At 37.7% G+C, this 22,796-nt stretch overlaps 2 protein-coding genes and 1 long non-coding RNA gene across 6 annotated transcripts; all 3 read right to left on the reverse strand.

Moving 5' to 3' along the window:
* Positions 964-6,529, reverse strand: LOC104718656. Of its 3 annotated transcripts, none has more exons than XR_756418.2 (7): positions 2,865-6,529; positions 2,606-2,753; positions 2,306-2,475; positions 1,880-2,027; positions 1,661-1,779; positions 1,315-1,561; positions 964-1,233 (listed from the first exon to the last, which is right to left on the reverse strand). It is a non-coding gene; the product is annotated as an uncharacterized LOC104718656 (long non-coding RNA). The 3 variants fall into 3 exon arrangements; XR_756417.2 differs by having other exon boundaries at positions 1,880-2,039; positions 2,601-2,753; XR_756416.2 differs by having other exon boundaries at positions 965-1,233; positions 1,880-2,039.
* LOC109127064 (disease resistance protein RLM3) lies at positions 16,570-18,310 on the reverse strand. 2 transcript variants are annotated; one of them, XM_019231314.1, is made up of 3 exons: positions 17,570-18,303; positions 17,353-17,457; positions 17,272-17,318 (listed from the first exon to the last, which is right to left on the reverse strand). In XM_019231314.1, exons 1-3 carry the CDS (start codon positions 17,740-17,742, stop codon positions 17,303-17,305), a joined length of 294 nt encoding a protein of 97 aa, XP_019086859.1. In that variant the 5' UTR covers positions 17,743-18,303; the 3' UTR covers positions 17,272-17,302. The 2 variants fall into 2 exon arrangements, with proteins under 2 accessions (XP_019086858.1, XP_019086859.1); XM_019231313.1 differs by having other exon boundaries at positions 16,570-17,457; positions 17,570-18,310.
* On the reverse strand, positions 19,998-20,883 carry LOC104718658 (proline-rich receptor-like protein kinase PERK9). The gene has a single exon (XM_010436436.2). It carries the CDS (start codon positions 20,764-20,766, stop codon positions 20,227-20,229), a length of 540 nt encoding a protein of 179 aa, XP_010434738.1. The 5' UTR covers positions 20,767-20,883; the 3' UTR covers positions 19,998-20,226.

Consider the following 22,796-nt stretch of genomic DNA (forward strand, 5'->3'; position numbering starts at 1 on the left):
TCTAGCAATGTAATCTGGAAATTTTGTGCATTTTCTTAAGGTTACATTAGGTAGAAAGAAGCAAGCGGCAAGGAAAGGAACTGAAACCTTGGAGGAAACCTCACAGATGAATGGAGAATCTAAAGAAGTCAACAAACCTTCTATTTGTGTTGTTGCTTCAGGGGAGAGTCTTGTATAGACCAAACTTCCATAGTATTCATCTCCCTAAGAGCTGTACAAAGAAATTGGCATAACAAGTCTAAGCTCGGCTTTTTGAAAATATCTGCAGCTTAATTCACACGGAGAGTCTTGTAATTTTGGAATTGATCTTTGATAATTAACAAAAGTGAGATTGTTTTGTTGTGTATAAACACTTCCTCAGTTTCCAGATTGATCAATACAAAAAAAATTTTAAGCTAACGGAATCCTGGTTGGATGATGAAACGTTCATTGAAATGAGTGTTACTTGTACTTAAAGCATCAAGTAACTTGAACAGGTAAAAATGATTTGAGGATCGATTACCGAGATGTTTTAACGGAACCTATTAAGGCCTTGTTCCTTTATTCATTTGGATGGACTATCTGAATGAACCATTCAAATGTTGTTCTTTTTTGTCAAAAAATGAGCATCATCTAGAATCATTCACATGGATCATCTGAATGAGTTTTAAAATTTTAGGCAAAAATTTGAAACTCATTTAAATGATTCTAGTTGGACCATTTGGATGAAGATCGTTCATCCAAAAATAACAAGAAAATCATTGATGGACCATCCAAATAAACTATTTTTTTTTATTTTGTTTATTGGATCATTTGACATTGAGATAAATCATTTAGATGTATCAATTAAATAGATTATTTAGATGGAAATGCTAGATGATTGAACGAACATGGCCTAAATAAACTAGGTGAATACCCGCCAATAAAGATTTCCAACACTATGTAATCATATTATAGTTATTATTCAAATCATAATTATGTAAAGAAAGATAAGTGATCAAACGATTTAAAATAGTGTTGAAGCCATGCATGCAGTAAATGGACTTCCCGTAGACCTGATCAGTTTTAGCCTTTTAGGCATCAATATCTAGCTCTCTGTCCTGAATCTTTTTAGGGCCAGGCTAAGCTTCAGTTTGTTTTTAACCATTAAATCTACCATCAAATGATTTATCTATGCCACTTATGTTGTACTTCTCGTACACATTTATCCAATTTTCCCACCACCAAACTTTTGCTTGTTGCGCCACTCTTCGGCTACAAATAAACACTCATTGTTAGATTGACTGATATGAAACTCCTATGTGTACGTAAGAATATATATATATTTCACATTACCTGAACTCCAAACGTTTGAGAACTACGATTCTGCCACTGAGGATGCCAAGTGTTATATACACGCCTTCTTCACACTCGATCTTTTTCCCCTCCACTTGAGAAGCACTCACTATAGATGTTGGCCCCTGAAAATCAAATGAGAAGTCCCTACTGGTTAGAATCCAGTGATGCACAATTTTTTCTCTTCGGAGGTTTGCGTCCAGTTTTTTTTGAGACTGGGGATTTGAACATTTTCCATCCGTTATACCTGCAGGCATAAGTGTTTGAGGGACTTATATCAGCAAGAATTGTAACTCCAGATTACAATACCTCCACGCAAGTTTTAAATATATATCACTTCCCTTACCATTTGGCAAATGCGCACCGTAATTTTTGAAAAGCATCTCACTCACAGGTTCATTTCTCATATTGCTTGCTTCCATGTTTCTTTGAAGCTCGGAATTTGAACTTTTCCATACCTTAAATCTGCAGGCATATAATGATAGAAGTAAGGGTGAAAAAATAGTTTTCCACATGCAACACACGCTAAAATATTGGTATCGAATGCCAAAAGTTATATACACACCTGGTTCACAGTACTCGGTCTTGTCCTCCTCCACTTGAAAAGCTTTCATTATGGATGTTGAGCTTTGTAAATCTTTTGAGAATTCATTACTGGCTTGCGTCCATGTTTCTTTGAAATTGGGAATTCGAAGATTCCCCATACATTAAACCTGCATACATAGCTAATGTGAAAAAGAGAGTTATTCATTGCGTGTGATGTGTGATATATATAGTTTAGTATACATTTGGGTTTGCATCCAAATAAATCATCTAGATGCAAATACAAAATTAGAAAAACTAACAACATAGGGTGTACGTGTATTCATATCCAAATAAAATAGAGAAATGAACGGGCCAGTACAAAAGACTTATAATCAATGATTCTAATTCCAATGTTAATACTATCTCCGAGCAATTTTTTTGTATTATCAATTTCGTCACGCAATACCTTGATCTTTCCCGTTGGGGTCTAACCCAACGTAGCAGACTTTATGTCTTTCCTCAAAATTACCACCACCACCAGTTGATCTATCCATGCCACATATAATATTATACTTCTTGCACACTCTTGCACAATTCTCCGACCACCATGCTTCTACTTGTTGGGCCACTCTACGACTGCAACCAATAACTTCTTGTTAGATTGATTGATATGTATCCTATACTAGATTACTAGCTAAGTTAAGATTCTAAAGACTACGTAATATGAAAAAAAAAAGACGTGACATTGTGTAAGATCCCACATTACTTGTAGCTCAAATGTTTGAGATCTCTCGTTCCGTCACTGCGGATGTTAAGTAACATAGACACGCCTAGTGCTAAGTGGATCCACTCTGCTTTCACTTGTAAAACACTTGAGCTTGCGTCCATGTATCTTTGAGGCTGGGAATTTGAACCTGCATGCATGCATATTTATGTGTGTTAAGTTGAGGGAATTATCAGCAATAATTGTAATTCAAGTGTTAACAACACTATCTCCATGCAATTTTTTATATTGATTCCCTCACCATTAGTTAAACACGCAATGTAATCTTGATCTTTGCCATCTAACCCATCATATCTGATTTTTAGGTTACTCTCACTACGAAACTCCGATAGCATCTTCACCCACTCTTCCTTGTCCAATATCCTTCTAAAAGACAGGCCGAAGTGCTTGAGAGCTTTTGGACGATTACCCGCAAGCTTTGCCGCTTCAAGTGCGAGGTTGCTGAAACCATGATGCGGAGAGTTTTTCTCGAAATCATATCGACAAAACATTTGAAGAGCCAGTTCATCTGATGGGAATTCCACATCATAAACTTGTTGAATCTTGTGAGCCCTGAGAAGTTCCCTTTTTTGAGTAATCACAACGATTCTGCTCCCTGATCCAAACCACCTGATTCGTCCAACCAACGTTTTTAGTAGCTCTAGATCATCAACATCATCAACAACGATAAGAACTTTCTTGTTCTTTAGTCGTTGTTCCACCGTGAAAGTAAGAACACTTTAACAAGATTGAAGCTTTTAATTTCTCATTGCTTAACCTTCAAGAGTATCTTTACAATCTTATTTATACTAAAGAACCATAAACCCCATAAATCCTAGATGCCTTATGGATTGCTCTAGAGTATTCTGCCAGATGTCACAATCCTCTTGAGCTTGATGGATCGAGGGTGGTGAAGCGGTTTGACAGCTTGATCTCCGTATAGTCTTCAATGACTGGTTGTTTGCCTCGTTTTTTTGTCTTCTAGCGATAGTACCGTTGGAGGAGATGAATGAGTCTTGGTGGGCTTCATCAGATTGGTCTGGCCCATTACTTCCTTTTCCCAAGCGACACCATTTTGAGCAGGAACCAAAAACTCTTGTTTTGTTGTTGTTATGTTATCATCCCCCCCTCCCGCAAACTTTGTGTAGGTGGTAAACCAACACCAAGTTTGAATCTCAAACGAGCAAAAGCATCGTAAGGAAGCGATTTAGTGAAGATATCCGCTGTTTTCAAGTGACCTGGAATGTGTCTCACGGTTAGTGTCTTCAAAGCCACACGTTCTCGAACATAGTGATGATCAACATCAAAATGCTTTGTACGAGCATGAAAAGCTGGATTCGCTGTTAAGTACACTGCCGAGAAGTTGTCACAGTAAAGCTCAGGAGTCGTGTGCAAAGGAACATTGAGATCCCGTAAGACAGAGCTCATCCATTTGATTTCTGAGGCCGTTTCAGACATGCTCCTATATTCTGCTTCAGTAGAACTTTTCGAAACAATAGGCTGCTTCATATAAACTGTTTCTTCAAGATCTCCATGGAGAAAAGCATTATGAACATCCATTTGCTTCAACTCCCAGTTATTACTGACTGCAACATGGAAAACATTCGCATTGTAGGAGTTTGAACTACGGGACTAAAGGTTTCCAAGTAGTCTATTCCTTCCTCTTGATCATATCCTTGTGCGACTAAACGTGCTTTAAGCTTGTTCAAAGTACCATCAGCATTTAACTTGGTACGAAAAACCCACTTGCTTCCTAATATATGCATATCCGGTTTTGGAGGCACAAGAGACCAGGTGTTTACCTCTTTGCAGGTGTACATTTCTTCCCCCATTGCTCCAGTCCATCATGCGTCTTTCAATGCTGCGGTGACAGTTTTCGGCTCCGGGTAAGAGACCTTGTGATACATTAATGCATATCTTGGATTTGGTTTGCGGATACCATCTTTGCCTCTAGTAACCATTGGATGTGCATTAGTAATGGGAGCGGTCTCTTCTTCATCATCACTCTCAGTAAACTCAGTTAGTGGCACTGTTTGAGTACTCGCTTGCGATTGAAGAATGTTGTCGCCTATAGATTCAGAATCAAGGCCTGTCGTACGCTCAGGACATTCCTCATTCACAAGTGTACTTAAAACTTCTTGAACTGGAGAATTGCCTGATGACAGTGAGATATTTGGAACCGGTGGAGCAGAGTGTTGTTCTGTACCTGCACTAGCCGGTATGAAGCTTTTGTGCCAAGCGGACATCAATGGTGTGACTGTTTCCGGTTGAAGATCTCTGTAGACTGTTGAGAAGGGATAAGTGGCTTCATCAAAAATAACATGTCTACTAATATAAACCCTTCCAGTAGGAGGATACAAGCATCTATACCCTTAGTATTTCTCGTTATAGCCAAGAAACACACACTGCAGAGATTTTGGATCCATCTTTGTAGAAGCATAATCACGTAATGTTGTAAAACACGCACAACCAAATGACCTTAAAGCCGTATAGATAGGTTTCTTGTTAATCAATTTCTCGTAGGGTGAGATTGAATCTTCCAGAGATGATGTTGGTAAGAGATTGATCAGGAAATTGGCTGTGTAAAAAGCTTCCACCCAATACTTTAGAGGAGTCTTACTCTGAAACAACATTGGCATACCTAATTCAGTGACATGCCTATGCTTGCGTTCAGCTAAACCATTTTGCTGAGGTGTGTGAGGACAAGAGATGAATTGTTGTATTCCATTTTCTTGTAAATGTTTCAGAAATTGAGTACTAATGAACTCTCCTCCTCCATCACATTGAAACCCTTTGATTCTGCATTTCAAACTGATTCTCCACCATCTTTTGAAACAAGACAAATATTTGAAATAAATCAGATTTCATCTTGAGAGGATCACTACAAGAAAACAGGACATTTACGACTACGATTGGCGACTAAACCCGTAGTCGCCAAATTTAGTGACTATATAATGACTGCTTAATCACTATTTTACAACTGCTGACTATTAGTCGTAAATTAGTCGGTTTTTACCGACTGAAATGAGTAGCTGGTTCAACAGTCATTAATTAGCAACAACTTTACGACTGAAAGAGAAGAAAGTAAATTCGTCAGCTAATAGTAGCTAATTTGGCGACTACATGGGGACTACTGCGGCCAGTCGTTAATTTGCCTACTAACATACGACTACAACTGTTAGTCGGCCATTTGGTGACTACTAACCGACTAATGAGGTGAGTCGTAAACATTTCGGCCAAAAATAAACACGTTTTATTCGTTTGTGAGGTTGGTAAGCTTTGTTTTTTTGCGACTGTTAGTTTGAGTCACTTTACAGTCTTTTAATAGTCGGTAAGTAGTCGCCAAAACACTCTATATATACCAGACCTTCGTTTCTTATTTCATTCACACCACAAGCAAGAGCATCAATAAGAAAGAAATCGAGAGTGAGAAAAATAAAATCTAGAGTGAGAAAAAAAAATCGAGAGAGAAAAAAAAAACGAGAGTGAGAGATCTTTAATAATGGCGGGAAGTTCTAATTATAGTCATTTTCGGGAGTGGATGTATAAGAGGCTTGATGAAGTGACGGGAAATTTCACGGAAGAGTTCAGCACCGGGGTAGAAGAGTTCATGGCTTTTGCAAATAGTCAGCGTTTAGCACAAAATAATGGTGGTAAGTTTCACTGCCCTTGTGATAAGTGCAAAAACGGTAGGCGTCTTCCAGGGGGTACAATTTGGAATCATATTTTTTGCTATGGGTTTATGCCAGATTATTATGTTTGGTATAAACATGGGGAAGAAATTAATATGGGCATAGGAACGAGTTATGTAGATCCGACGTTTGTAAGTGGGAATGAAGAAGTGGGTAATGTGGTAGGAGATAGATATGTGGATATGGTGAATGATGCATTTCGTTATAACATAAGTTTAGATGATAATTATCATCAAGATAANTTGGAATCATCTTTTTTTCTATGGGTTTATGGCAGATTATTATGTTTGGTATAAACATGAGAAAAAAATTAATATGGGCATAGGAACGAGTTATGTAGATCTGACGTTTATAAGTGGGAATGAAGAAGTGGGTAACGTGGTAGGAGATAGATATGTGGATATGGTGAATGATGCATTTCGTTATAACATAAGTTTAGATGATAATTATCATCAAGATGGTAGTTATCAGAATGTCGAGGAACCGGTACTTAACCATTCCAAGAAATTCTACGACTTGTTAGAAGCTAGATTCATGCAAAAAATCCATTATATGATGGTTGTCATGAAGGTCACTCACAATTATCCCTAGCTGCTAGATTCATGCAAAATAAGGCAGATTATAATATGAGTGAAAAGTTAGTGGATTCGGTTTGTGAAATTTTGACTGATTATTTACCAGAAGGAAACCAAGCTAATGGTTCACATTATGAGACAGAAAAATTGATGCGCAATTTAGGCCTCCCATATCATACAATTGATGTTTGTATTAACAATTGTATGATATATTGGAAAGATGACGAAAAGGAAGATAAATGTCTGTTTTGTGGTGCACAAAGATGGAAGCCTCGAGAGGGCCGACGTAGAACCAAAGTACCATATAGTCGCATGTGGTATATGCCTATTGCTGATAGATTGAAGATAATTTATCAAAGCCACAATACTGCAGCAGCAATGAGATGGCATGCCGAGCACCGAACAAAAGAGGGAGAAATGAATCATCCTTCTGATGCAGCGGAGTGGAGGTATTTTCAACAACAAAATCCTCGTTTTGCCGAATAACCCCGCAACGTGTATCTTGGATTATGTACCTATGGGTTCAATCCATTTGGGATGTCTCGAAATCATTCTTTATGGCCTGTGATCTTGACGCCATATAATCTACCCCCTGGTATGTGCATGAATACCGAGTATTTGTTTCTTACAATTCTGAATTCTGGGCCAAATCATCCGCGAGCTAGTCTCGATATATTTCTCCAACCTCTTATTGAGGAGTTAAAAGAGTTGTGGTCTACTGGAGTTGATGCGTACGATGTATCCTTGAGTCAAAATTTTAATCTAAAAGCAGCGCTATTGTGGACGATCAGCGATCTCCCGGCGTATGGCATGTTATCTGGATGGACAACACATGGTAAATTGTCTTGTCCAGTTTGCATAAACGATACAAAGTCTTTTTATCTACCTAATGGAAGGAAGACATGTTGGTTTGACTGTCACCGGAGATTTCTTCCTCATGGTCATCCTCTTAGGCGGAATAAAAAAGACTTCTTAAAAGGTAAATACGCTATGAGAGAGTATCCACGTGAGTCTTTGACCGGTGAGCAAATTTACTCTGAGCGATTGAGTGGTGTGAATCCACCAAAAACGAAGGACGTTGGTGGAAATGGTCATGAAAAGAAGATGCCGGGATATGGGAAGCAACACAACTGGAACAAAGAAAGCATATTGTGGCAGCTGCCATACTGGAGGGACCTCAATCTACGACATAATATTGATGTGATGCATACAGAGAAGAATTTTTTGGACAACATCATGTATACTCTTATGCGTGTGAAGGGTAAATCAAAAGACACCATCATGTCAAGATTGGATTTAGTGAAGTTCTGTTCTCGGCCATACATCTTGATAGTAGGGGTAAAGCACCTTTTCCGGCATATACATTGACAGACGAAGCCAGAACAAGCTTATTGGAATGTGTGAAACACTTAGTTAAATTCCCAGATGGTTATTCGTCAGACTTACCTAGTTGTGTTGATATGGAAAATGGAAAGTTTTCAGGTATGAAGAGCCATGATTGCCATGTTTTTATGGAGCGGTTACTTCTATTTATCTTTGCAGAACTGCTACACAGGAATGTCCACCTTGCGTTATGAGGTACTCGTTAATTAATAAATCAAAATTCTATTTATTTATGAAGTACTTATATAATTCTTAATGTGATATTGAAGTTTGAATATATCTTTTAGGGGTTGGAACATTTTTCCGGGACTTATGTTCTAGGACTTTGCATACAAGTCGCCTTAAAATTCTAAAACAAAATATAGTTCTAATCCTATGCAACTTGGAAAAGATCTTTCCACCATCATTTTTTGATGTGATGGAGCACCTGCCTATACATCTCCCTTACGAAGCTGAATTAGGAGGTCCTGTCCAATATAGGTGGATGTATCCTTTTGTAAGATTTTTTAAAAAATTGAAAGGAAAAGCAAAGAACAAAAGATATGCAGCAGGATCAATTGTTGAATCATATATCAATGACGAGATTGCATACTTCTCATAGCACTACTTTGCCGCGAATATACAAACAAAATCAAGGTAAATGCTATCAAGATTTGATTATATTGTGTGAATATATATATATATTTAATTTTCAATCATTTGGTCAGGTTAACAAGATTTGATGAAGGTGAATACCCTGTATATCATGTGCCTGGAGTGCCTTCTATATTTACTCACGTTGGCCGTCCAAGTGGGGAAATGCATGAAACATGGCTCTCAAGCCGAGACTATCAATGCGCACACGCATATGTTTTAAGAAATTGTGACTATTTCAAGCCAATTGAGAGGTATATAATTAAGTAGGGATTGCTCAAATTATATATAATCTGCTATGATTTCTCATATATTTGTGTTTGTCTTGTATATAAGTATGTTCGAGGATTTTCTTTCAGCAAAATATCCAAGACTTCCCAAGAAGGAACTCTCCGCCAAAAGAGCAGACGAATATTATTTATGGGTTAAAGAATATGTGTGTGACAACAATACTCATGCTATATATAAATACTTATTAAAATTAATGAAAATAACTTTATACATATATATATGCAGGTTACTTACTGGAACGCCACAAATCCATTTCCTACTTGGGTTCAAGAGATAGTCATGGAACTTTGAACAAGGTTAAAACATGGCTAATGTATTTTACAAGAGGCTATTTGTTTCATACAGAGAATCACGGCGCTGGACGAAACACATCTAATTATGGGGTATGTGTTAAGGGTGAAAATTACGCGGATGAATCTGATGCAGCGGATTTCTACGGAACCATAACTGATATCATAGAGCTTCAATATGAGGGGATGATTAATTTTAGAATCACACTTTTTAAGTGCAAGTGGTATGACCCTGTTATCGGTAGAGACACTCGGATCAGAAATGGTGGTGTCATAGACGTACTTTCAACAAGAAAGTACAATAAATACGAACCATTTATTCTAGGTAAGTATATATATATATATATATTATTATATGTGTATATATTTCTATAAATAAAACATTATTGTTGATATGCAAATGTAACTTTCATAATATGCAAATGCAGCCTCTCAAGCAGAACAAGTGTGTTATAATCCGTATCCATACATAAAAAAACCGAAGCAAATATGGTTCAATGTTCTAAAGGTGAATCCGAGGGGAAACATTTCTGGAGAATATGTCAACAGTTCAGAGACGACTCTTTTGCAAACCGAAAACTGTGATGCTGTATTGATGACTACAATTGAAGATATTGTGCTTGACAATTTGGAAAAGGGAGTAGACCCAATAAATCTCGATTACGGCGTTGACGATGTGGAACCTGAACATGAATTCTTGTGTAATTTATCATCTTCGGATGATGAAGAACCAGATGACGAAGAATCCTCCTAATTATGTTTATGTCAAATTTGTGCAATAAATAATATGTAATATATACTGAATTGTGCTCTAAATAATATGTAATATATATTAAATGTTATGTTTTAAAATATATAATTTCATGGTTTTATATGTAATATATATTAAATGTTATGTTTAAAAATATATAAACTAGATTATATGGATTTAAAAGGATTAAATTAAGCCACTGATTAGAGACAAATAAGTGACTAAGTTCAAAATATTTGGGTTTAATTACCACAATTACGCGGTGGACCAGATTATGGACTCCTTAAACAAGCCCAGCCTTTTTAAATAAAATTGTCTGTGTATATACCAACAACTTAGGGACTGATCAGCGACTATATTGAAAATGTTTGGGCTAAATAAACACGAAATCCATTTACTTGGTCCATTAACGGCCCATCACGCACGACCTAACCCTATTCGTCAACCTAATCTCTAATCATTCCACCTTTCTTGTTCTTCATCTTCCTCGCCGATTTCTCTCTAAACACGAAACCCTAATCTCCTAAATCAATCTCCCATATCTCTCAAAAGAGCAGACGATGCCTCTTGTCAAGAAGCATGGCCGCAAGAAAAATGTTGCCCCCAACGCTTCTCTCAGACCCGGTGGCTCTAATATACAGTCTAAGGTGAGAAGAATCAACCCTCTACCGCCTCAATACAACTTCACGCCGGCGGCTGAAAACCCTACGCCTCAGACGCCTCAAGAACAAGTCCGCGTTTCTCCCCAACTATTGGCATCTGCGGCACCGCAGGTCAGAAACTATCCACCACCGTAGGTCCTATTTCAGAACTCCGTGAATCGAGTAGGTGTAGATCCTCCATCTCGGTCATCAACCGAAGCTATGAACAATCCACCGGTTCAATCGAATCCATTGGAAGATTCTGCGAGATCTCCAAACGCAGCCTCTCACACTCAAATTCATCCTTCTTCTCAAGGTAACAACTTCGCAGAGTCAGATCCAGTGTTGCCGGAACTCCCGGAGGACACTTTGAGGGCTCTAAACGCGATACTTATGGTGCTGGACCGTCATAAGTTCACCACCATCCTTTCTCCGGAACCGAAGCCTGAAACGACTTGGTATGTCTACTTTTTCATAATTTTACAACCGTGTTCTAGTTAGTTGGTTGATTTTTGTTGTCTCATTGTAGTAAACACTCTTAGGGTTTCATGTCTGTTATTGGTTTGCATCAGATTGTAGTAAGCGACTTAGTGTTTCATGTCTGTTATTGGTCGAAAGACTTACAACCATGTTCTAGTTAGTTGGTTGTCAAACTGACTTGATTCTTATTCTTATGTTATATGAGGTTTACTCGTGATGCTAAATCAGCACTAATTCGGAAGATTACGAAAGTTTTTACAAACAAATTTGATGGTCCATACTACAATTGGTCATATGTCCTCCGGAGAGACGAGAAAGATACTTCAATTAATTTGCGGTATAGTTTTATGTTTTGAGGTTTCCTTCATAGATAGGTTTTAATTAAGTTGTTTTTCACTAACTTAATTCTATTTTCCTTTTTTCCTAGAAAACACACAATTGGGATCCTTTGATAACAGGGACAGTGCAAGAGTATTTCTATGAGATATGCCAACGACGGATGAAAAACATGGTTAGCGACGCTAGGACTAGTCGAGTGCAACCTAAATGGATCGAGGGTGACCTGTGGAAAATAATGGTTGCTCAGTGGGATACTGAAGAAGCACAGGAAAGGAGTCGAATCTATACCAATGCTCGCATATCAGACCGTAATGGTCTCGGTCCTCACATGCACTTATCTGGGCCAACATCGTATCAACAAGTCAAACAAGGCTTGGTGAGTAACTTATGTTTTCTTCTTACACCTTTGCAACTTAAACTTATGTCTTAACCCTTTTCTTTGTTTTTGTAACATTCCAGGAAGAAAAACTTGGGAGACTAGTGAGTCTTGGTGAGGTTTTCAAAGAGACTCATACAAAGCCAGATGGTACGTATGTCGATCGCAAGGCTGAGAAGATCTTTACAACTTATGAGAAAAACTTACAAGCTAAGCTATCTGAGATCGAGTCAGATCTTTCACGAGTTCAGGAGCTCACAGCAGAAGATCATACCGCCATCTTTCTTCAGGTAAAGTTACATTTCTCACAATCTATATTTAAAGAGTCTTTAACTTTCATATTCTCTATTTACAGTTTCACCTTTTCTTTTCTCAGTCCACTGAGAAGGATTCACGAGGTAATATTTTTGGGCTCGGAAGCCTTAAGGATCAACTTTAGGATCTTCTCAATGGCAAGAGCTATCAACAAGGACAGTCGTCATCGTTTGTAGCATTGCAAGAGCAAATGAAGGAAGCTCATCGTATCATTGAAGAACAAGTTGCCTATAATACAAAACGTGATGCTGAGATTGCTGCTCGTGAAGCAGAACATTCCAAAGTTGTGGCTGAGCAACAGAAGAAGATAGAGCGCTTGGAAAACTTCATGAGCAAACTTGATCCGGCCTTTGTCGAAGTCCATGAGTCTGAATCAATTGATGCATCCATCGACCCTCCTACATAAAGAGCATCTCCTCCTTAGGTTAATTCTTAGGCTACTTATCTCTCTCTATTTCTTACTCTAATGAACTTGACACTTTGGGATGATGTGTTGTTCCTTGTCACTTAAGAGAATCATAGTTTTAGGATTTATCATTTTGGTTCTCTCTTTTGGTTGTTATAAATATGGTTCTCTCTTTTTGTTATTGCTAATGTGGTGTACTAATTACAATTATGGTTAACTTTTGGTTATTAAAAATGCAAATTTTAGGGCTTTCTTTGATTATAAATTCGAATTATAAACAAAACAAAAATAAAAAGATTCTGGCTTTTAACCCCTATAGTCTTCAAATAGTCATTAAATCTGGCTTTACATAGTCGCAACACAGTCGTCAAATAGTCGCAACACAATCATCAAATAGTCGTCACGTAGTAGCCACGAAGTCGCTACATTTAACGACTATATCACAACTATTCTCAAACTAATCTCTTTCACATTGCAGTAATCGTTAAATTGTCATCAAATAGTCGTAAATTTTTACTGACTAATTTACGACTACATGTACACTACGACTGCTCACACTTTTATTAATCGTAACATGGTCACCAAACAGTCGTAAGATGTTACGACTACATTACGACTAATTTTACTACTACGTGTATTAGTCGTAAAGGAGTCGCTATTTACCGACTAATTTACGACTGAATTTCTTACCGACTAACGTTTTACGACAACAGTGATTAGTCGTAACGTAGTCGTAATTTTTGATTTAGCGACTACTAAGCGACTATAAGTGCAGTCATAAATTGCCTGTTTTCTTGTAGTGGATAAAGCCAACTGAACCTCGAAAAATTGTCAACAAACACTACATAGAACCGAAATCCTTGAACAAACATTATTGGAGAGGGTCCCCACAGATCACAGTGAACCCTCTCAAGAGTTTTAGATGCAGAAAAAGAAGAAACAGAAAATGGAAGTCTTGAGCTCTTGCCAAGTTGACAAGCCTCACACACTGTCTTGGTGATTCTACTGATTGAGATGGAACCGCATTTCTCAAGCTGCTGGAGGACTTGCATATTCGGATGACCAAGCCTTCTATGCCATACTTCATCACTATTCGAGTGTTTCTGTGTGGAGAAGAAGACTTGATGCGTTGGATCCTCCAGGCGGTATTGATCATTATGCAGACTTCCCATTACCAGAAGCTTCTTTGTGGCCTTATCATTAATACATACACCATCACCATCAAAGTTAACAGAACAAGGATAATCCGTTGTAAGTTTTGAAACCGAAAGTAATGATTTAGCAATATCAGGACAAACTAGTACATCTTTAAGAGGTATTTTACCTGAGGTAGAAGCTATACTGGTTGAACCTGTGTGAGTGATGGAAAGGAAAGAACCATCACCCACCATTAGTGAATCATTACCATGGTATGGTTGAGACTGCTGCAAGTTTTGAACAGTATTGGTGACATGTGCGGAGGAGCCAGAGTCTGGGAGCCAATTTGTGCCTTGTTGATCAGTAACTTTTGTAATCCTCATCGCAGCTAGAGCTCTTGGAACATCTTCGTACTGATACCCATTATCAAACCGATGCCAACATTTGAGAGCTTGATGTCCTGTTTTACCGCAAATCTGACAGACCAATGCACTTCGAGTCATTTGAGAACCATTAGACAAGATTTGTTGATGAAACCCTCTGCCTCTTGTAGAGAATGAACCTCTGCCACGATCGGATCTGTTACCATTTCCTCTTCCTCTGAAGCTATTTTGGTGATAGTACTCGTTTGAGGGTTGAGAGACGTGAAAAGCAACATGTGGTGTTACAGCCACAGCAGTTTCAGCTAGGTATCCTTGTAATCGATCGTCATAACCAGTCAGCTTCGGTATGATATCATCCAAAGTCAAAACAGGGGAACCATCAACAAGTGTTTCAATGGTGGTCTTGATTGGTTCATATTCTCTGCCTAAACCTTTCAATGCAGCAAAAATCTTCATCTTTTCTTGAACAGGACTATCAATGGAGGCTAACTGATCACAGATTCCCTTAAGATCTCTAAGATATGATTTCATAGACCTATCTTTCTTATCTAGGGTTTGTAAACGCCTATGAAGCTCAAACAACCTAGATGAGAATGCTCTATTAAAGTGGTTGGCAAGCGACATCCATACCTGGTTTGAAGTAGAGCAACTAGCCACGACACTTGGTATGTCGTCTGAGAAAGACCCTAAAAGCCATGACTTGACAACCTGATATGTACGGTACCAAGTCGAGAACTATGGGTTTGTTGACTCTGTTCTGGTGCCGTCTAGACTCGTTTCAACAGCCGTAGTACTTGGAGCAGGGATAGAACCATTGACGAATCCCAGTAATCCTTGACCAGCTAAGAACGACTCGAACTGGATCTTCCAGAGGATGTTGTAGTTCTTCTGAGTGAGAGTAACCGTAACACAGTTTGAGATATTGAGAGAAGGAACCGAATATGAGGCCATGGATACGATTTCCATGTGCTCTGATACCATGAAAGCAATCTACAACAAGATAGATAATGCTCTTAAAGAGCTCTGATACCATGAAAGCAATCTAAAACAAGATAGATAATGCTCTTAAAGAGCTTATTGAAAGAGAAATCTAAAACTGAAAATGAGATAGCTCATAGAGCTTTATTCAAATGCATAGAGAAAAGAGAAGATGAATAAACTAGATTTTCACCAAGAGATTAGGATTTGATTGAACTTCATACAATGATTAAAGAGGAGAGTTACCACAAAAGGCAACTCTCAAAGATACCACTCTTCTCCACATTACACAAGTTTATATATGATTCTATCTTGATGGAAACCCTAAACACATGGGCTAATGGACTGCTTCTTATGACACTAATTGGGCCTTCAATGTGTGCTTTAATACTCCCCCACAAACTTGGTGTGGGGTGAAAGCAACACACCAAGTTTGAAACCTTAAATGCAGATGACTTTGACATGAGAATGCATTGTCCAAGTAAGATCGTTGTGATGTAGGTAGATGGCTCTAACTATCCACCGAGAAAAAACATAAGTGTGCGATCAGTTCAGGTCTATACTTGGAGAGTATGCATGGCTCACTCAGAGGTACTTCTTGACTTGGAGAGCTTAGTCGATCTCGCTCAGAGGTATTTGCGACCTCTCTGTCTCACTAAGAGCTCAGGTTTCCTTTACCCGTTTAACTCTTCTCATCTGTCATGACAAATAAAAATTATGTTTCCACAACTACTTCAATCTTCCTTGTTATTTGCTTCTCATCTATTAGCCAACTACACTTTGCATAAAACCAATCTGTTTCTCTCTTTGACAGTGTAACAAACACCTTGTGTGCGCTCAGCAAAACCAGAAAAAGTTGTAGCCAAAAACCCATCTTTATGAGATCCAAACAATCTGATTGCATTTTAGCTTCATGAGTTCAATCCTATAATCTAAACTAGCCAGCAAAAATCACCAAATAAACAACAAACCAGCATAATTCCAGACCTAGAATCTATAACCAGCCACCATGACACATGTTCTGTCTCCAAAAGGAATATAGAAACATTACCGTGATGTTCAAAACCCAAAACTGTTCTCTTCTTCTCAGCTCGTAACCTTGATATATCTCTAGCAGTCAACAAAGCAGAACATGGTCTAGGGAGGTGACGATAGAGCTGACTTTGGAACTCGCAGATCTAGTGTCGGTTCAGTTTTGATTTCGCCGACGAGACACTTGGTGAAAGCTATGGACTTGTGAAGGTAAAAACCCATGAACCGTTTGGCTCTGATACCATGAAAGTAAGAACACTTTAACAAGATTGAAGCTTTTAATTTCTCATTGCTTAGCCTTCAAGAGTATCTTTACAATCTTATTTATACTAAAGAACCATAAACCCCATAAACCCTAGATGCCTTATGGATTGCTCTAGAGTATTCTGCCAGATGTCACAATCCTCTTGAGCTTGATGGATCGAGGGTGGTGAAGCGGTTTGACAGCTTGATCTCCGTACAGTCTTCAATGACTGGTTGTTTGCCTCGTCTTTTGTCTTCTTGCAATATTACCGTTGGAGGAGATGAATGAGTCTTGGTGAGCTTCATCAGATTGGTCTGGCCCATTACTTCCTTTTCCCAAGCGACACCGTTTTGAGCAGGAACCAAAAACTCTTGTTTTGGTGTTGTTTTGTTATCACACCTCACCACATTGCTCTATCTTTTTTTTTGATAACTCAGGAGTGATCTTAAAGGCTTCCTAGGCCCAAAAACTAATCTCCTGGGGCCGGGGAAAACCATGTTAAATTTTGAACCCCTGTGGCCAATGCTACTCGAACCTAGGTGGCGGGACTTTTCTCCCTCTATCTTTATATCCTTTTGAGAAAGAATTTCTGATAAGAATTGTTTTCCCCAACACAACTTCTGGTCATAGTCGCTCCGCATTGTTCTGTTATATGCTACGAAAGCCCGATGGTGGAGGAACTCGCTAATGAGTCTGACGTATAGAGCTCTTCCTATAGTAGTATTACCACTTTCGGGAGGTCCACAAATCCCTATCATTCTCGCTTCCTTGGAGTCGAACCGCAACATTGATATCAATGTCTCTATATGAGCTTCAATCCCAACGAAGTCTCTAAAATTATCTGATGGGGTAATAAGTTTGTTTGAAACATCGTTGGCAATGTTTTCAACCATTTCTGCTTCGCTACGCCTATATAACAAATAACAATAGCAATTCAAGGTCTAAGAAACATCCCTATAAGCATAACCGGAGTCTATAACTAATTCTAATATAAACTAAAATAAAAACAACATATGTATACCAGTTCCGAAGATCTTCTCCGGCAAGATTTGCTACCTCTGCTAGAGCTCGCATCCATTTTCGTATCTCATTCTCTGTTCTGCCGATGCATGTCTCTCCAAAGACCTTGCCGAACTGTCCCGTCTGTTTTCTAACATGAGAAGGATCTACTTTGTAGAAAATAGGAATCACCATTTGATCAAACTCCTCATGGCACTCTCGGATCTTCACCTATTCATCTAAGCACCACTTGGAAGAAGCATAGTTCTTAGAGAATACGACGATCGCGATCCTCGATTCTGCTATCGCCTTTAAAAGCTCCGGGTTGATATCGCGGCTTCTTTCGATCCTGTTGTCGTTGAATGTCCTGATTAATTTGCGATCGAGTTCTTTACGAAGATGGCTGACTAATGACTGGCGGACATCTTCCCCTCTGAAGTTGGGGAAAACATCGTAACTCCGGCAACGGGAAGAAGCAGAAGAAGATTTCATGGTAAACTATAAAAAGAAGAGAAAACAAAACATTTTCCAAAAAAGAAAGCATTCTGAAGTTTATACACAGATATGGTTGAGAGATGAAGATGACGTCTACGTTGAATCTACTCAAAAGCCAAGTTGAGCAAAGATTTCTCATCCTATAGCAATTAGAATTAGGGCCACATCCTATAGCCAATAAGGCCACATCCTATTCCTCATCTATACGTCAACGGCTCATCAACACCACCCAAAAACAAATCAAACCATTTCGAGAAGATTAGCTTTAATTTGCAGTACGTGGTGTATGTGATTTTTTTACAGAATTGACCTCTGTTCTTGAACTGATTTATATTTTTATTTTTGAAGTTAGAAAACAAAATTTTGGTTAAATTTCTAAACTAACTATAATTTTCATTTATTTAGGTAAATAACCAATTTGTAAAATCTAATATAAGTAAAATTCAAATTTTGGTTGATGTTGTTATACCACAAAATATACCTTGCACTACCCATAATCATGACAATTACTTGAGATGGTTTTGTGTTTACTTTCAATTTTTTTTTTTTTTTTTTTTTTTTTTTTNGTTGTGGCACTTTTTATAAATCTTGTTCAGTTATCACTATTGATGACATTTCACCCATGGATTATGATTATAACCTATACGGATTGCAAGCATTTTATACACCTGGGGTTTTGCACAAAAAAGAAATAAAAATAAAAATACACCATGGGTTTATAATTAACAAAAAACATGTGAATTAATGCTTTATTGTGATTCAAACATTGTCACCATTCAGAGCCTAAGAAACATTGTTAGTTACACTAAAACGTAAATTCAGTACGTAATAGAGTTCCTTCCTACAACTTCTCAAGTTTACAATACTCATTTTGGGTTAAACTAGTTTACTCCATTATAAAGTTAGTAAGATAGCCATTCTCATTCCAATGTAGCTATTGAGCTTTAATTTCGGGGGAAATAAACGAGGCCTTGGGGTAGTTAAATACACACTGCATTTTCAATGGTTCGTTGTTCTATGTGCACCAATGATCGTTGATTTCTGATGTGTTAAACGCTAAAAATCATGCCTAGCTCATTTTCTATGGTTTATAGAGAATTAAGTGCATAGGAATCTTTGCACATTACATAAGTTCTTATAAAATGATTGTATTAAATCCATGCACAATAATCATCATATTGCATGTTCTTTAAACATATGCAACAAATTCAATGACTAACATATATATACGCAATTACTTTAGAAATCTGAGGCGTTTATGAATATGTATATTTACGCAACAGATAATTTACGTTTTAAATAATAAATTACTTAACTTGACTTGGAAAAATAAAATGCATATGTATATGTATAAACTTTTCTACAGAACTTTTTAAACGTATGGTTTAGTTTCTATTATTACTAAATACACATTGGAAAATGGTATGGGCAATTGAAAAAGACAGTCATGTGAATATCACTTTCTTTCTAGCTGTCCTCTAGGGTCGATCGGGGCATATCTATTATCTATATTCCCTACCTACCATTTATTCACTATATACCCACCATCTTTCACATTCTTCCATTCTCAAATACAAGTAATACAACATATTTGATATTTTCTCATTTTTCATGAAAATTAAATCTTATTCATGTATTCTATACATGGTCCTCTATTAATGAATATATATATAAAAAAAATATAATTTATAGAGAATTCCAATGACAGCTTGCAGTTTTAGCTTTTTCCTTGGTTTGTCTCTTTTAATTTTTAGGAAGCACATTTGTTTATTATTATTTTTATCGGAATAATAACATTTCTGAATGGTAAGGATAGTGTGTGTTTTGGTTCTCTCTGTTCTTGCGATTATTATACATCGATATCATCAACTAACAACGTAGTAACGTACGATAGGTAGTAATGATCATGTTGTGTTGTTCTTTTTGTAATCATATTTTTGTCCTATGATTATGACTATATAATGTTCCGTGACAATATAGATAAAAGATATGAATTTACATCACATACAAAGTCTCTCTTCAACAAGAGTTGACGATAAACTTATTAAGCAAATAATGCAAACAAATGTCTGAATCGTACATACCAAACACAAACTCAAATATGATAAAATGACCACCACTAATAATCGTGAAAAAAATATGAAAGTAAATTACAAGAAAAGGCTGACCAATTCAAGAACCATCTCAAACGAGGATAAAGTGTGCTGCAACAACTCCAACGACGTACGAAAGTATTACGACGTTGTTTCTAACATTGGAAGCTCCGGAATCAGGCGAGGCCATGGCCGGCGACATGGGTCCTGGAGAAGGTGCGGATTCCATTCCGGATGGCATCGGCGGGGAAGCCATACCGGGAACTGTTACTGGGCTTGGGCTTGCTGCCATTGGGCTGGTAGATGGAGTCATTGGCATCATTGGTGGTGAAGCCATAGGCATAGGTGGTGGAGCCATAGCCATGGGTGGTGGAGTCATTATAGGCATGGGTGGTGGAGTCATAGGCATAGGTGGTGGAGTCATCATAGGCATGGGTGGTGGAGTCATCATCATTGGCATCGGAGACATCGCCGGAGGAGGGACCATGCTTCCACTGCCGCCGCTAGACATAGGCGGCATGGACATTGAGCCAGAAGGAGCCATCATGGGAGCTTGAGCTAAAGAGAAAGGAATTAAAACCATAGACAATGCAAGCAAGAGTAAGGTTTGTGAACAAGAAGAAGAGGCCATGGTTATGTGCGTTTGTGTGTTGAATAGTGGTTTAAGTAAAGTGATATATATAGAGAGAGAGATATGTGAAAGTAGTAGTAAAATGAAGAGTTGAATGAAAGAGAAAAGTGAAGGTTCTTTGTGTTATAAGGATATATATTAGAGATTATTTGTTTTGATTTTTAGATCGTTGGATACATTATATTGTGTGACACGTATCAGTCGATGGATAGGTATCATGAGATGCTGATTTAGTTTCCTCCACATATTGGAAAGAAAAAAAAGATGAAAATTTCAAAATTAAACTTCTTTGTAGGTGCAGATAGAATAGTCAATAATGATATATGCAAAATAGGGATATTATGATTACAATGCCTTATATTTTCAAAACTTCTTTATAAATTTATATTATACACTTATATTGGAACGATTATTCGGATTCACGGGTTGGTTTTTGAAGGGGTCATATATATTTATTAGAACAGGTCATTAATGATATTAGCCATTGATATGCTAGAACGATGTTGTTTTCTTGAAACTTTAACAGAAAATTATAACCATATCAAGATATTCCACAATATTATCAGAAAGATAGACAAAATTTTCATAGGAAAAGATAAGAGAGCATAATGCTATGTAACAAAACAAAAGACAAAAAACAAAAAACAAAAAGGGACCCTTGGTGTTGTATTTGGTCACACAGCCTAATAAAGCTCCACGGCCAATATTATGTCCGCACCCATTAACCGACATTTTGGTTAACCCCATACAATTTCCTTTGTCTCTCACGAGCACTCGGTGTCCCTCATTTACTATTTATCCAATCTTTACAATATACCATCACAAACGCACATGTTCTATCCATCCCCACGTACATAAATATACATATATCATGTTCGTATCTTACATGCATGCATAAAGTAGGATTGATTTGAATGTCAAATCGACGAGGATTGTTGTCTTATATTACCACAAACTCCAGCTTTCTCATTGTATATTGTTTGTAAACTGAATTGGTTTTAATTATTCGACTTGCAACAAGGTTGATCCTCTTGAATTTGCAATGCTCTAAAATATATCTACAAGACTACGATCAATTCACAATAGTCTAGTGGTTGAAAGGTTTAATTATGTTAGTTTGAGAAGTAAGGTTTGAGCTTTTTTTTTCCACTATAACTTCAATGGTTGGCCACTATAAAAGCATTAAACAACAAGATTACCATTTTTTTAATCTTGTAATTACTTTATGTTTTAGTCTGAAATTTTCCGAATATAAGGTGAATTGAGATCTAGACCTAGCCGTCTAAGCACACACTAGGCGGCACCCGAACGCCATTGATCAACTAACTACACATAGTCCAGAAAAATCACAGGAAAATAACTTGAATTCTCTAACTACGTGTAGTTCAAGACTTCAAGTTCATAAAAAAATACACATTAATCAACTAACTACTACACATAGCCGTGACATTAAGTTCATAAAAAAATATTCCAACAATTACGTTTACAGATGCGCACATAAAACAACCGTGAGCTAACTAAATAAAAATTAAATGAGCGATGGAAAAGGCGATTTGGTTTTCTTGGTGGTTACAACTTGTCTCTCCGGAGACGGTTATTGACAGTTTCGTTGGCGTCGTGGGGATATTCCCTCTCTGCAATCGTGCGACAGTTATCTCTATGGAGTGGTTATCTCCACTTCGTGATGCTCTCTTGGCGGTTTTCTGGACGAATCTGTTCTATAAATACCGATCTCCATTCTGGAAATTTTCTCATCTCTCTAACCCATTTCTCTTTGCGATTCTACCCCTCTTTAACATCCCTCTACTAAGAATGGCAGACAATTTACGACGAGCAGTTCAAGACATCAATCTGGATGCGGATGATGTTCCGTTAGCGATTTCGGAGGTTGTGGTGGCCAATGCAGCGGCGGAGAACCGATTTATTTTTATTGGTCGTCCAGTGATGCCTCGCCGTCAGAATGTGCGATCAATCATTGCCTCTATGCCCCGAATATGGGGTCAGGCCGATATCGTCCATGGTCGTTTGGT

This window comes from Camelina sativa, chromosome 10, assembly GCF_000633955.1.
Source record: "Camelina sativa cultivar DH55 chromosome 10, Cs, whole genome shotgun sequence".
NCBI lineage: Eukaryota > Viridiplantae > Streptophyta > Magnoliopsida > Brassicales > Brassicaceae > Camelina > Camelina sativa.